General features: G+C 47.4%; 1 protein-coding gene across 1 annotated transcript in view; it reads left to right on the forward strand.

Moving 5' to 3' along the window:
* The window catches only part of LOC138661963 (transmembrane 9 superfamily member 2-like), a 79,001-nt gene that overhangs the window by 14,206 nt on the left and 48,421 nt on the right, over positions 1-16,374 (forward strand). The window contains exons 5-8 of the mRNA XM_069747008.1: positions 4,651-4,780; positions 7,342-7,469; positions 11,289-11,400; positions 13,836-13,915. Coding sequence (XP_069603109.1) covers positions 4,651-4,780; positions 7,342-7,469; positions 11,289-11,400; positions 13,836-13,915 — 450 coding nt within the window. The remainder of the gene's footprint in view (positions 1-4,650; positions 4,781-7,341; positions 7,470-11,288; positions 11,401-13,835; positions 13,916-16,374) is intronic.

The following is a 16,374-nucleotide window of genomic DNA, read 5'->3' on the forward strand; positions in this document are numbered from 1 at the left end:
GATCGAGGGTTCCTAATTTTCTACTCTGCACGACGATGGCAAGAGACCTGCTGGTTGCAGCCCCACTTTTTGCCACTTGGCAGACTAATCGGGTAGAATTTCTTGTGGTATACCTACCAGTATCTCCGCCCGATGTATCAATTAAAATACCACAGACGGTCGGATAGCAAATCTGGTGCGTTCCGTCTTGTGGGTTCGGGTTCAGCGCTCTCCACCACATGAGTTGCCTGACCAATAGTCTGGTCAGAGACCTTAACTACTTCGATTCAAATCAAATCTTCTGAGCGGGATACTAACAAGGGATCGTGTCTTTTCTACAGACCCATCCAGCAGTGGAAGCGTTGTCCAGGACAGTCTAGATCTAAGGAATCTTGGTTTCAAAAAGGAGGCAACGAAAAGTAAGATCATTCCTGGACCTCAAACTTCTAACAACCTTTCACAGGGTCCTCCTTTTTCAGATGGAGTTCCTCCGCTCAGCCATCGACATTCGGGATGCTTACCCTCACATGCCTATTTTTTCCCCTCTACAATAATCTCTTCGCCTTTCCATTCGCGAACAGCATTTTCAAGTCACGATCTTGCCCTTCGGCCTGGCTACCGCACCAGAGTGGTCGCAAGGGTCATAGCGGTGGTCATGTGCTTCTTGCATCCTAGAAGCATGGTCGTCGTGCCCTACTTGGTCGACTTTCTAGCCGCTTTTCAAGGACTACGCTGAGTCGTCTATATCACTTGCAATACCCTCTCACTTGGGCTAGCAGCTAAACTTAGACAAGTTTTTTCCTCATTCCCAGCCCAGCAGATCCTCTTTGAGGATGATCCTGCACAAGAAGGATGTTGATTCTCTCTCGAGTCAAGGTCGTGACCCTTCAACAGGGAGCTTGTGCACTTGATCACTCATTCCCTCGGTTCATTCAATTCGCTAGGAGGGTTCTGAGGAAAAAGTCGACAATGGAAGAAGTATCTTTCGCTCCTCTCGTTTTCAGCAAGTGAATCAGGCTTTCTAAGTTAGTCTCTAAGCTCCATCCTCATCCAGAGCCTTCTCCTGGTCCAATGGTTATTAGGGAACACCGATGCCAGTCTTCTTCTCCCGATCATTCCCTGGACATCCGAACGGTATGGCTAATCCTACAGCAGGTCCACTGTCTTTAGATGGATCAACCATCCGTCTTCAATTGGATAATGCCACGGCTGTACCATACGCCAATCATCTAGCAGGTACCCACAGTCAAGCGCCATGGCCGAGGTACCTCGCACTCTCTGATGGGCCGAGATCTATCATTCGGTGATCTCAACAGTACATATCCCTGGAGTAGAACACTGGGCGGCTGACATATTCAGCCGTCAGGGTTTCTCCTCAAGTGAGTGGGAACTTCACTCGGAAGTCTTCCTTCGGATCTGCCTTCACTGGAGTACTCCAGTTGTAGGTCAGATGGCGTCCAAGCTGAACGCCAATGTACTCCAGTTCATGGGTTGACCTCGAGATCAGAGACCATCGCAGTGCATGCTCGGTTCTTCCAATGTACCAATTTCCATAACCCCTCTTCCACTACGTCTAAGGTCCTTTTGGAAGCAGAAAGGGCCTCCGTGATCCCGGGAGACCATGTCAGGTTTTCTCACTTGCGGTGCTAGTATTTTTCCGTCTTAGTTCGACAAAACTGGAAATATGGTCTTTCTCGCAGGGAGCCTTCACCTGTAGTTCTTCCCTACCGCGTACCTTTAGATCTGTGGGACCTTAATGGTCCTGGGGATCTTACAGTAGACTCCTTTTTCGATCCAGAAAGACTTTACTATCAGGGAAGGTCACTCCCCTTTTTTCTCTGCGTTCTTGTCATCCGGATGAGTCTTCAGAGCTCACCGCTCTGTTTTCTTTCAGTCTTTTTTTTTCTTATTACCATCAAAGCAAGGTTGCCCTCAAGCCATACCCTTCCCTTGTTGCCAAGGTGGTTTTGTATTCCCACTGTTGCAGGAGCATCGTCCTCTCATCTCCTTCGGCTTCAGTCCACAAGACGGAAGGGGTTCTCCATAATCTGGAAGAAGTAAGTGCTCCGAGCGGGTACGTATCGAGGACTGCGTCCTTCCAAAGGTTGGACACTTTACTTTGGACACTTTACTGATGTATTCGAAAGGACGCCAAAATGCATTAACCAGGAGGATTCCTCTCCCCACTCACGTAAAATCCTCCTTTTCATGGTGGCTGAAATCCCCAAACCTTCAACAGGGAGTCAGCTGGGATCAACTTCCTCTGAAGGTGCTCACAACGGGTGCAAGCCAGAGAGGCTGGGGCGTCATAGTAGAAGGTTCCCACTTCCAGGAGTTGTGGCCCCCAAACATCAGGTCCAGCTCCTCAAATCTGAGGGAACTAAAAGCCGTGTCTATCCTTATCCAAGGTCACCATGTACGTGTAATGTCCGACAACACGACTACAGTGGCCTACCTCCGACACCAAGGAGGCACGAAATACACCAGCCTGAAATTAACCGCTGCAAGGATTTTTTCCTGGGCAGTAAAACACCTCTTATCCATCACGGCAGTGCACATACAATGCCCAGGCGGACTTCCTCAGCAGGAGAGACTTCCATCCTTGAGAATGGTCTCTAAACCAAGAGGTATTCCTATCCCTGGTCCGGAGGTGGGGAAGTCCCAACGTGGATCTGTTTGCCAACAGTCAGAACACGAAGTCAAGCACTTTCTTCTCCCTCAACCTCTCAAGCGAAGCGCAAGGACTGGATGCCTTCTCCCATCCTTGGAAGTTTGCTCTGGCATACGCCTTCCCGCTAATTCCTATGTTACTAAGAACACTACAAAAGATCCGGCCAGACCGAGTCACAACGATTCTGGTAGCACTGATTTGGCCAGGAAGAAGCTGGTACTGCGCATTGACAGACATGTCTCTAGAAGGCCCGATACTTCTGCCCCAGATAGTCAACCTTCTTCAGCAGGGACCCCTGCTACACCCAGACTTACACAGGTTGAAACTGGCGGCCTGGTTACTGAGACCGAGATTCTGAGAGCCAGAGGTCTCTCAAATGATGTAATGACCCTACAAAAAAGTAGGAAACCAATAACCAACGCCATCTATGGCAAGGTTTGGAAAAAATGTTCATCCTGGTGTTTCCCAAAAAAACCCGATCCGTTCCATCCCAATATTGCACAAATCTTAGAATTTCTCCAGAGGGGACTGGATCTAGGACTCTCGTCTAGTACTCTAAAGGTTCAGGTGTGGGCACTTAGTTCCTTCTTTGATCAGGATTTAGCAAGCCACCGTTGGGTTAGACGTTTCATGACATCTGCAACTAGGATTTGCCCTAGGCTCCATGTCCAAACCCCTCCTTGGGATTTGAACCTTGTCCTAAATAGTCTGACCGGGGACCCCTTTGAACCCTTAGCAACCATCAGCTTGAACATCGTGACCCTTAAGACTGTCTTCCTGGTAGAAATCGCTACCGCTAGGCGCATAGGAGAGCTGCAGGCCTTGTCAGTACAGGAGCCATACTTAACCTTAACCATGGATAGCATAATCCTTAAGCTAGACCCTTCCTTTATGCCTAAAGTGGTCTCGGATTTCCACAGAAGTCAGGATATCCTTCTACCCTCATTCGGTCCAAATCCCTCTAATCCAAAGGAAGAAGCCTTTCACACTCTGGATGTCCGCAAGGTGGTCCTTTTCTACCTCCAACAGACGGAAAGTTGAAGGATAGACCAAAACCTATTTGTCCAGCTGACAGGACGGAATAAAGGCAAAGCAGATAAAAGTACGATCGCTAACTGGATCAAACAGGCCATTTGTCTTGCATATTCATCCCAGAAGCAAGCCCCCCCCCCCCATTGCTGAAAGCCCACTTCACCCGTTCAGTTTAGACTTCCTGGGCAGAGAGAGGGAATGCATCGTCTGAGCAGATATGCAGAGCAGCCAACTGGTCGTCAGTCCATACATTCACTAGGAACTACAGACTAAATTTCAATAGGGACCTATCGTTTGGCAGACGTGTTCTGCAGGCAGTTGTCCCTCCCTAAGAAATTAGCTGTTGGCATTACTCTGATACTGCTGTCGTGGAAGATGACTGGAGAAAATAGAATTAAACTTACCAGTAATTCGGTTTCTAGGAACCTTCCACGACAGCACTAATTTCCCTCCCTATCTGATATTCTTATTGGATGATTCCTGCACTTAAGTGGTAACTATACATGCAACTGTGTCCAGAAAAAAACACTGGTGGTTGCAGGAAGTGGAGGGGTATTTAACCTCTTTGTTTTCTGTCCCCTATTAGGGCAGGGAGACATCCTCCGATACTTCTGTCACGGAGGGTTCCTAGAAACTGAATTACCGGTAAGTCTAATTCTATTTTCCAACTAATGAATTACAGAAATAATGGAACATTTAGTTTTTCTGCAGAAAATTAGAAGAAAAAAGTTTGTAGAGCCAAGTTTTCCATAAAATCTGTGTTTTCCATAAAATAGTTGTTTTGCAGTCCATCGCAGCTACTGAAGACTGCGGTGACCTCCCGATGCCAACACCTACCAGTGCTTTGCCAGCACAGTCTTTGACATGAGCAGCATCAGTGGCACTTGGCTGTCATCGCCTGTAGTCAGTTTCTGCCGTTCTTACTGTAACGCTGAGCCGCTTGTTCTTTATTCTGTGTGCTCTAATAGGATCATTGATAACATGCCGGTGACCTGGTGTTACGATGTCGAGGATAACCAGAAATACTGCAGCCCGGGCTTTCCAATAGGATGTACAGTCGCCCAAGATGGCAGAGTGAAAGATGCCTGTGTTATCAATGTAAGCTGAGTAATACATAGTAACCAGTAATGTAAACTGATGATATATTAGTGATGTGCCGGGAAACCTGTAATACAAGTCAATAGGAATATAAGATCATAATTTCCTAATGTGTCAGGACTAGAGAGATAGTAGAAACGATCCTAAGGGCTCTGGTGCATCGGCCAGGTCAGTGCTGTGTGACCACTGGATGGGAGTCCTGCAAATCTGCTTACCCGTTCCTTCTTTCGATTTTAGCCAGGACTGCTGCAATGTTATTGCTACGTGATGCACATACAACGTCTCTCCAGACCGGCTAATGAGCCTGGAATGCCATGAGATATGGAGATTTGCAGGATTCTCGCCCAGTAGTCAAAGAGTACGGACATCGGTGGCAAATCAATTCTTCCATCTATAGTCAGAACCTGGTTATACATTAAAAAGTGGCTTTCATTTGTCTGGATTTTTTTCTATTCTGGCAGACACTAACTAAGATGATTTATGCTGAGATTTCGAACAAGCCCTTTACCTCACCCCAGAGCTGGATTCACATCTGTACTGCTGAGTACGACTGCATATTGTCCCTCATTATGCTGCTCTCTGTCTGCCTATGTGTGCTAACTAAGGAATGAAGAGCAGGAATCCATCCCTGTGCACGGTGTATGGGAGAGACCGCAGCAGCTAGTCTCTTCCCACCTATGAAGAGTTAGCTGCAAATAGTGCGCAGAGGGGAAAGCTAGTGAAATGCTGACTGCCAGATGTCATGGCCAGAAATAGTGTTATTCCTCATGTACGCACAGGACAGCTTTTTCTGAAGTGTTACCTGAAAGTTCAGTAAGCCTTCAAATGCATGTAAACACATTTAAGCTAAAAAAAAAAAAAAAGCACACTTGTTAGGGTATGTTCACACGTTCAGGATTTCCATCCTTTTTTTTTCAGGACAGTTTTTTTAAAAAACTGCAGCTCTTGGCAGAAAACGCAGGTCCTTTTTTTGTCCTTTTTTGATGCGTTTTTTGATGCGTTTTTTGATGCGTTTTTTGATGCGTTTTTTTATCCTTTTTTTACTGTGTGTTTCCTAGGAAGCTTTTTAGGGCTAAAATGGCTGAAAATACCCTAACCCTACCCCTAACCCTACCCCTACCCCTAACCCTACCCCTAACCCTACCCCTAACCCTACCCCTAACCCTACCCCTAACCCTACCCCTACCCCTAACCCTACCCCTACCCCTAACCCTACCCCTAACCCTACCCCTAACCCTACCCCTAACCCTACCCCTAACCCTACCCCTAACCCCACCCCTAACCCCACCCCTAACCCTACCCCTAACCCTACCCCTAACCCTACCCCTAACCCTAACCCTATTCTAACCTTAGTGAAAAAAAAAAAAAAAAAAAATTCTTAATTTTTTTATTGTCCCTACCTATGGGGGTGACAAAGTGGGGGGGGTGTCATTTACTATTTTTTTATTTTGATCACTGAGGTTATATCTCAGTGATCAAAATGCACTTTGGAGCGAATCTGCCGGCCGGCAGATTCGGCGGGCGCACTGCGTATGCGCCCGCCATTTTGCAAGATGGCGGCGCCCAGGGAGAAGACGGCCGGACGGACACCGGGACGCCGGGTAAGTATAAGGGGGGGAGATTAGGGCACGGGGGGGGCATCGGAGCACGGGGGGGGGCATCGGAGCACGGGGGGGCGGGATCGGAGCACGGGGGGGCAGCCACACTCCGCCCACGCACTTCCGCCCGCTCCCCCGCACTTCCTGCTGCAGCGGTTCTGCACATCAAATCGCAGTAAAACCCGCAGATATATTTTTGATCTGCGGGTTTTACTGCGATTTTGACCTCACAATGGAGGTCTATGGGTGCAGAACCGCTGCGGTTCAGGAAGAAGAATTGACATGCTCCTTCTTTTTTCCGGGAGCTATTCAGCGCGGCTTTTTTTTTACAATTTCCGGACCATGTGCACAGTGTGTCCTGTTTTCCATAGGGTACAGTGTACTGTACCCTGCATGGAAAACAGCTGCGGAACCGCAGCGGCAAAACCGCCGCGGTTCCGCGGTAAAAAACGCACTGTGTGAACATGGCCTTATAGTGATTCATTAAAAAGTGAAATTTGGCTTCTAATGCCTTTTGGTTCTGATTCATCAAGACAGGTGTAGTGCACAATCGTTTCGTCTTGCTGAAGTAGAAGGCGCCAAATTCATTTAGAGGCGCATGTCACTTAATTTGGTGCCTCTTGTAAGTGGCGTCCGTCTCTGTGCCTGGCGCCAGGAAAGCTACTCCAGCGAAGGAGGACTGGAGCAGCCTTACATGCACACAAAGCGCTGACATGTTTGTCATCCTTTCCATTCCGCCCAGGCTCCGCTCCCAGCTCTGCCCATGTCAGAGGAGCTACGTCAAACTGGCAATAAAACTGACAAATTTTTGCGCGACCTTTGAAAAGCTTTTCCGCCAGTTCTCGGAGGTAAAAGCTTTGCTGAATCTGTCTCCTTTATGTTTCACACAGAAGTTTTTGTGATTCCAAATTTATTTTTTGCCCCTTTTTTGTGTCATAATAACATTCATTTTTTTTTTTCCAGAATGAATTTAACAAGAAAGATACATACTACATATTCAATCACGTTGATATAATAATCACCTACCACAGTGGAAAAGAAGAAAATTGGGATGGCGCTCGACTGGTTACAGCAAGACTTGAGCCTAAAAGGTCGGGTTTTTATTTATTTTTTTCCTGGCTTTAACTTTTTGTGATTAATGTTCATTATTAATCTTTAACCATGATTGTGTTTTCATTACCATTGTAAGTCCTTTTTAATTAAGGAATTTATTTTGTTCTCTGAGCCAGGTGAAGTTTGCGGCATGAGATGGGGCTAGGCGGGCTAGTTATTATTTCCTTGTACAGAATTAACCAGGGCTTATCTATTTAGTCTAAAGACCCCCCCTTCTCTCCCCCCCAAAAAATCTGTGTGATCGGCCAGAGAAAGATCTGGCCGGTTAAATTTCAATGCGGATCCTCTTATTCTCCGGGGACATAAGCTGTTCCTGGAGGAGTCTTGCGGTGACTCTCATAGACCACTCCATGGTGCTCAGCCGGGAGAGAGTGAGTTTGGCCAACGGTGATCTCTGCCAGTTTCCCCCACACTATCAGACTCTTCTGGCTGCGGCTTATCTCCCCTGAGAACAAACATTTCGGCCATTGGAATTCAACAGTTTGGATCTCTTTTTGGTCTTAAGGCCCCTTCACATTAAGCGACGCTGCAGCGATACCGACAACGATCCGGATCGCTGCAGCGTCGCTGTTTGGTCGCTGGAGAGCTGTCACACAGACAGCTCTCCAGCGACCAACGATGCCGGTAACCAGGGTAAACATCGGGTAACTAAGCGCAGGGCCGCGCTTAGTAACCCGATGTTTACCCTGGTTACCATCCTAAAAGTAAAAAAAACAAACACTACATACTTACCTACAGCCGTCTGTCCTCCAGCGCTGTGCTCTGCACTCCTCCTGTACTGGCTGTGAGCACAGCGGCCGGAAAGCAGAGCGGTGACGTCACCGCTCTGCTTTCCGGCTGACCGACGCTCACAGCCAGTACAGGAGGAGTGCAGAGCACAGCGCTGGAGGACAGACGGCTGTAGGTAAGTATCTAGTGTTTGTTTTTTTTACTTTTAGGATGGTAACCAGGGTAGTTACCCGATGTTTACCCTGGTTACCAGTGAAGACATCGCTGGATCGGTGTCACACACGCCGATCCAGCGATGTCAGCAGGAGTCCAGCGACGAAATAAAGTTCTGGACTTTATTCAGCGACCAACGATCTCCCAGCAGAGGCCTGATCGTTGGTCGCTGTCACACATAACGATTTTATTAACGATATCGTTGCTACGTCACAAAAAGCAACGATATCGTTAACAATATCGTTATGTGTGAAGGTACCTTTAAGGAACAGTTGGCTCGGCCAACTTTCATCTATGTATTAGGGCCTTGAAAAAAAAAACTTTGTACATTTCTATTTTTTTTTTTTAATAACCTTGCCCCATTCCCCCACCTTCCAAAAAAAAAAAAAAAAGTTTTAACTTGAGCTACTAATCCTAATATTAAGGCCCTAATGCACGTTAGATAAAAGTCGGCTGAGTGATCTGATATGTGTGGTCACCTCCTTACTGTTCCTTGACAGATCATGTCAGGGGAGAGAAGGGTTGTGATAAAATAACAAGACTCAACACAGGACTAGTGAAGCCCCCTGCGCTCCTTTACACCCCCTGCTGTGTTTACTGTCAGCAGTCATTTTCTGCCGCCCGCACATGCAGCCAGTCACTGACCTTTGTGCTGTACAGCATCAGACCAGAGATTGACTGTAGCGGTCACATGTATAGATGGTCAACTCGGAAAGAAATAAGAACGGCACTAGATCCAACGGCAAAAAATATATATAATGCTTAGTCCGATTTCAAATGAAAAGATGGTATTTTACACGCTCCTTGCGGTGCTCAACAATCCATAGGCAACACATTAAAAAAAGAGATGTGGCACTCACCAAATCTTGTTGCAATAAAAGTCCTTTATTACACCATCACATGGATTAAGGACATCATATCATAGGCTGCGGGTACGTGCGAGGGTGCATGGTGACCGAGGACGACTGCCGTTTCGCGCCGACTGCGCTTCAACGGGTCCAGGTATTATACCATACCTGGACCCGTTGAAGTGCAGTCGGCGCGAAACGACCGTCGTCCTCGGTCACCATGCACCCTCGCACGTACCCGCAGCCTATGATATGATGTCCTTAATCCATGTGATGGTGTAATAAAGGATTTTTATTGCAACACGATTTGGTGAGTGCCACATCTTCTCTTTTTTCTCTTTTTATGTGTAGCACATGTATAGATGTCCAGTTTACGGCAGTGTCAATATGCCAACAGTGAGCAGCACAGCTCGAAGAAAGAGGAATTTACATACATAGCTTATTACTTTATTACATTCCCACTTGAAATCCTCTTTTGGGCAGTATTTCATCGATCTAGCAATATTTTCTCCCTATATAGAACACTTGAATGCATTTTTTGTGGTTTGTGTAATCCGGAATCTGCTGCACCTTCACATTTTATACTATGCATAGTCTTATAGGACTCATAGTCCCTGTAAAAGTCTTACCATTAGGGCTCGTGCACGCGGCCTATTTATATTAGATGAATGCTACCTACTGTTGAGAAAACGTGCTCAGATAAGGTGTAAGGACGTCCAGAGGACAGAATAGAAGACACGCTGCCATACCAGAATTGCTATATGGAAATAAAGTGTATTTTGCACCATGGAGGGGCAGATCTGTACATTAAATGTTAGGATTTTTTGGGGCTAAATCTCTTATGTTACGATACGCTTAGTTTTAAATTGTGCTTGAGCATGTCGAGCTTATAAAGGGAGTCAATCATCGGTGTCAGAAGAAATGACTTCAGCTGATGATCTAACGTGTATGGGGGCTTCTAAAGCTTTAGTCACACTAAACGACTTATCAACGATCACGACCAGCGATACGACCTGGCCGTGATCGTTGGTAAGTCGTTGTGTGGTCGCTGGGGAGCTGTCACACAGACAGCTCTCTCCAGCGACCAACGATCAGGGGAACGACTTCGGCATCGTTGAAACTGTCTGTCACGTCCCCTGCCGGCATCCACAGGGTTAAAACTGCTTTCGGCAAGAGCGCTGCTAATGCACGCGCTGCTGCCGAGAGCTTCCCTGCACTTTCTGTGTCAGCGCCGGCAGTAACAGCGGTGACGTCACCGCTGTGCTCTGCTTTACGGCCGGCGCTGACACATTAGCAGCGCTCCTGCCGAAAGCAGTTTTAACCCTGTGGACGCCGGGGGACGTGACAGACATCAGAATGTAAGTATGTACTGTTTTTTTTTTTTTTTTTTTTAAACTTTTACAATGGTAACCAGGGTAAATATCGGGTTACTAAGCGCGGCCCTGCGCTTAGTAACCCGATATTTACCCTGCTTACAAGTGAACACATCGCTGGATCGGTGTCGCACACGCCGATCCAGCGATGACAGTGGGTGATCAGCGACCAAAAAATGGTCCTGATCATTCCCCAACGATCTCCCAGCAGGGGCCTGATCGTTGGTCGCTGTCACACAGATCGTTAGCGGGATCGTTGCTTCGTCACCAAAAGCGTGACGTTGCAACGATATCGTTAACGATATCTTTATGTGTGACTCCAGCGACTTGTCTCTAGCATAACAATCCTTTTGTTCCCTAACTCTACCCATGGAATCGGACAGATTAAGGTTTTAGTATGTTGCAGTTCAAAGCCCAATCCTTTTGTTTCCAGGAAAGATGAGATGTATCTGGCCAGGACTTGCTCCTGTCTACCCATTAAAAGCACACGAACACTCAGCTGTCGTCGCCATCTCTCCCAACCCCAATCATACTCCTCATGCGCTTTAATCCCCGCTATCCTATGTGAATCACTGACGTAGACCTGATTCTTTGGGCAGTATCCTAAATAAATTACCGTACGTATCATTTATAGCTATAAACACACCGGTGATAAGGACTTAAAATGTGAAGGTCATCCAATGGAGATCCCCAAACATCTGGACGGCAAGCTGCAGGTCATTTACTCCTACTCAGTCTCGTTTCAGGTAAGCTTTTCACATCCTAGCGGGTTTATTTTTATTGAAGCTTTAACCCCTTTCTGATCTCGAACGGGATAGTACGTCCGAGGTCAGAACCCCCGCTTTGATGCAGGGTTCCGGCGGTGAGCCCACATCAAAGCCAGGACATGTCAGCTGTTTTGTACAGCTGACATGTGCCCACAATAGCGGCGGGTGAAATCGCGATTCACCCGCCACTATTAACTAGTTAAATGCCGCTGTCAAACGCTGACAGCGGCATTTAACCGGCGCTGGCGGCCGGAAATGAGCGCATCGCTGACCCCCGTCACATGATCGGGGGTCAGCGATGCTTCTGCAGAGTAACCATAGAGGTCCTTGAGACCTCTATGGCTACTGATCCCGGATGGCTGTGAGCGCCACCCTGTGGTTGGCGCACATAGCACACCTACAATTCTGCTGCATAGCAGCGATCTGATGATCGCTGCTATGTAGCAGATCCGATCACGTTGTGCCTGCTTCTAGCCTCACTTGGAGGCTATTGAAGCATGGCAAAAGTAAAAAAAGAAAAGTGAAAAAATAAAAAAAAAATATAAAAGTTGAAATCACCCCCCTTTTGCCCCATTCAAAATAAATCAATAAAACAAAAATCAAACCTACACATATTTGGTATCGCCGCGTTCAGAATCGCCCGATCTATCAATTAAAAAAAAAAAAGCATTAACCTGATCGCTAAACAGCGTAGCGAAAAAAAATTCGAAATGCCAGAATTAAGTTTTTTTGGTCGCCGCAACATTGCATTAAAATGCAATAACCGGCGATCAAAAGAACGTATCTGCACCGAAATGGTATCATTATAAATGCCAGCTCGGCACGCAAAAAATAAGCCCTCACCTGACCCCAGATCATGAAAAATGGAGACGCTATGGGTATCGGAAAATGGCGCCAATCTTTTTTTTTTTTTTTTTTTTTTTTTTAGCACAGTTTGGAATTTTTTTTCACTACTTAGATAAGAAATAACCTAGTCATGTTAGGTGTCTATGAACTCGTACTGACCTGGAGAATCCTAATGGCAGGTCAGTTTTAGCATTTAGTGAACCTAGCAAAAAAGCCAAACAAAAAACAAGTGTGGGATTGCACTTTTTTTGCAGTTTCACTGCACTTGGAATTTTTTTCCCCGTTTTCTAGTACACGACATGCTAAAACCAATGATGTCGTTCAAAAGTACAACTCGTCCCGCAAAAAATAAGCCCTAACATTGCCAAATTGATGGAAAAATAAAAAAGTTATGGCTCTGGGAAGGAGGGGACCGAAAAACGAACACGGAAAAAACGGAAAATACCATGGTCATGAAGGGGTTAAAACCTGCGCAGATGTCATGTTGTATCATGGGGTGGGGTTTGGGGGGCTTTTCTCATGGCTTAGGAAATTGTGGCAGCCAATTTTCTAAAAACAAAAAAAACAAACAAACCGTAGATGGAGGAAACCTGAGCTGTCCAACAATGTCGTCCTCTTATTAAAGGATACTGGGTTTGTTTGTCAGTCACATTTTTAATTTAGGCTGGATAGTGACTTTAAAGGGCCTCTGTCACCCCCTCCAGCCGTTATAAACTAAAAGAGCCACCTTGTGCAGCAGTAATGCTGCATTCTAACAAGGTGACTCTTTTAGTTTTTGGTGCAGTTATTGCCAAAATAAAGCATTTTATAATTTCGCCAAAATACCTTTCTTTAGACAGGGAGGCAGGTCTTACCCCCCTGCTGCAAACGCCACACTGCCGTCGCTCAAGTCTTCTTCGGCGCCGGGCGCCGCCCCCTCCGCGCTGTTTTCCCATGAAATCCGGCGCCTGCGCTGTTTAGTACTGGCTGGTGCAGGCGCAGTGAGCGCTGCCCGTCTGACCTCAGATGCAGTCTTGCAGACTGCACCTGTGCGGCCGCCCTGCTAGTGAATCCCAGCCCCGCAGTGTGTTATGCATTATGCACAGTGCGAGGCTGGGATCGACCGGCAGGGCGGCCGCACAGGCGCAGTCTGCGAGACTGCATCTGAGGTCAGACGGGCAGCGCTCACTGCGCCTGCACCAGCCAGTACTAAACAGCGCAGGCGCCGGATTTCATGGGAAAACAGTGCGGAGGGGGCGGCGCCTGGCGCCCCAGAAGATTTGAGCGACGGCAGTGTGGCGTTTCCAGCAGGGGGGGTTAAGACCTGCCTCCCTGTCTAAAGAAAGGTATTTTGGCGAAATTATAAAACGCTTTATTTTGGCAATAACTGCACCAAGAACTAAAAGAGCCACCTTGTTAGAATGCAGCTTTACTGCTGCACAAGGTGGCTCTTTTAGTTTATTAACGGCTGGAGGGGGTGACAGTGGCCCTTTAAGAATTCACTAGTTTATTTGTGAGTGAATTTTTCAAACCAGATATTTAAGGCCAAAGTTAGCCACTTTAATGGATATATTGTCTCTTATTTTTAGGCAAACAATACTATTAAATGGGCATCTCGATGGGATTATATCTTGGAATCAATGCCACACACAAATATACAGTGGTTCAGGTAAGCGTGTGAGCAGTGCAAAGATTTGAGTTGAAGGAAATGTTATGTGTTTTTTATGGAAGAATTAAATAAAAGATAAGGTTCCCCTACCCCCCCATGGACTCCTGTAGAATATATGTGAACAGTCTCTCAGTATTGTATACTTTACACTCATGTTGGTGTTTACAGGTGCCTTAAAATGCTGCAAAAATAGTGTGAGGAGGAGACCTAGGGGTATGTGCACAGGTTTAGTGTTTGCAACAGAAAAACTGCTGCACCCCAAGGCTGCAGATTAGTGATTTCTGAAATATCACACACAATCTGCTTATTGTTTTGCTTGCGGATTATAATTAGAAGCCTCTTAATTTCTCCAGTAAGTCAATTCTTGCACATTTTTTCAGCGTTTTCACTCATTCAAATAAGTAGGGGGAAAACACATAAGAAACATATATGCATTTTTTAGGCCGGTTTCACACGTCAGTGGCTCCGGTACGTGAGGTGACTGTTTCCTCACGTACCGGAGACACTGACTCACGTAGACACATTAAAATCAATGTGTCTTTGCACATGTCAGCGTGTTTTTTTACGGACCGTGTGTCCGTTTGAAAAACACGGAGGCATGTCAGTGTTTGTGGGAACGCACGGATCACATGGACCCATTAAAGTCAATGGGTCCGTGTAAAACACCTACCGCACACGGATGTTGTCCGTGTGCAGTCCGTGTGCCGTGCAGGAGACAGCTACTGTAAGCGCTGTCCCCCCAGCTTGTGGTGCTGAAGCCACATTCATTTCTTCTCTCCAGCAGCGTTCGCTGGAGAGAAGGAATGAAAAATATATATATATATTTTTTTTAAATAAAGTTCCCGGTAATCTCCCCCCTCCCACCCCCTGTGCGCCTGCCTGCTGGCATTAAAATACTTACCCAGCTCCCTCGGCGCTTCCATCCTCTCAGCGTCGCAGCTCTTCCTGTATGAGCAGTCCCGTAGGGGTGGAGCCGCATATTAATCACTGTAATAAGCGGCACCGCTCATACAGGAGAAGCTGCCAGCGCTGAGAGGAGAGGAGACATCGCGGGAGCTAGGTGAGTATTTCTATGCAAGGGGCCGGACAACGCACGGGGGATGGGAGGCGGGAGCTCATCAGCAAACTTTATTTTTAACAAAAAATAACAAACTTGATCTTTCATCTCTTCTCTCCTGCAGGGGAGAAGAGATGAATGCCGGCTTCAGCACCACGCAGGTGGGACAGCTTAGTGTAGCGCTGTCGCTCCTGCACGGTCCGTGTGGTCCTCAGGCGGCACACGGATGCCGCACGCGTGCCACACTAATGTGCTATGTGAGCACACGGACACGGATAATTCCGGTACCGATTTTTCCGGTACCGGAATTACCTGGACGTGTGGGACAGGCCTTAGGGTGGTTTCACATTTGCGTTTTTTTTTTTTTTTGCGGCAAAAAAACGCATGCGTTTTTTTCCTTATATTTAACATTAAAAACGCATGCGTTTTTTGTATGCGTTTTGACGCGGTTTTGCAACGCATGCGTTTTTCTTTATCGCCTCTCATTGGGGGACACAGGAACCATGGGTGTATGCTGCTGACACTATGCAAATAAAAAAGTTAGCTCCTCCTCTGCAGTGTACACCCCACCGACTGGCATTAAACTCTTCAGTTTAGCTTAGTGTCAGTAGGAGGTGGACACGGGTCTTTCATTAGACCCTTATCTACCTCAATGTGCGTCGTTTCTTTTTCAGGTTTTTCGGAAGGGATACAGGGTGAACAGTCACACCTGTAGTCCCACAAAGCGGACTATGAGTACGGCGTGTACTGCCACCCCGTATCCTCATAGATCCCTATCCAGGACCAAGATCCTAGCACACAAGCGTGCTCAGAAGTCCGGTCCTGGCTCCGTCCCCCACCCACTCGCCTTCCAGAGCCTGTCGGTCGGAGGAGACGAGGACGTGCATCAGCTCCAAGGACGTCTAATATCTTCCACGTTTTTAAGGTTAGTAGACGGCGTGGGATGTTAGGTGAGTATTTGGGGGGCCTCGGGATTCCCTTCTTCCTGCTATTTTTTTGCGGCGAGGCGCCTTACAGGCAGCCGCACTGCTATCCCTGCGGCAGCACCCTTCCTGTACTGGCAATTAGGGACAATTTCTGGGGCCCATCTTTTGCGCGGCGGCTCTTAATTCCGGCCGCGCTACCTTCCCACGGTGGCTCTGCACCTCTAATCGGTGCCGCAGACCCTTTCCTCTGCGGCGCGGCCCCACTACAGGCAGCCGCTCTGTTTTTATCTCCACGGCGGTACCTTTTTAAGTTTGCCGCGGTCCCTCCTTTTCAGCGGCCACGGTCGTCTCCTGCGGCAGCCGGCTTTTAATGTAAGCCCCGGCTCTTCCCGGGGCCTACTTCCGGCGCCGACACCGGCGCTCCTCTGTTCATGCGGCGGCTGCCGCGCCTGTCAGTCGGGATGCCCGCACCTTTT

The sequence above is a fragment of the Ranitomeya imitator genome, chromosome 2 (assembly GCF_032444005.1).
Source record: "Ranitomeya imitator isolate aRanImi1 chromosome 2, aRanImi1.pri, whole genome shotgun sequence".
NCBI lineage: Eukaryota > Metazoa > Chordata > Amphibia > Anura > Dendrobatidae > Ranitomeya > Ranitomeya imitator.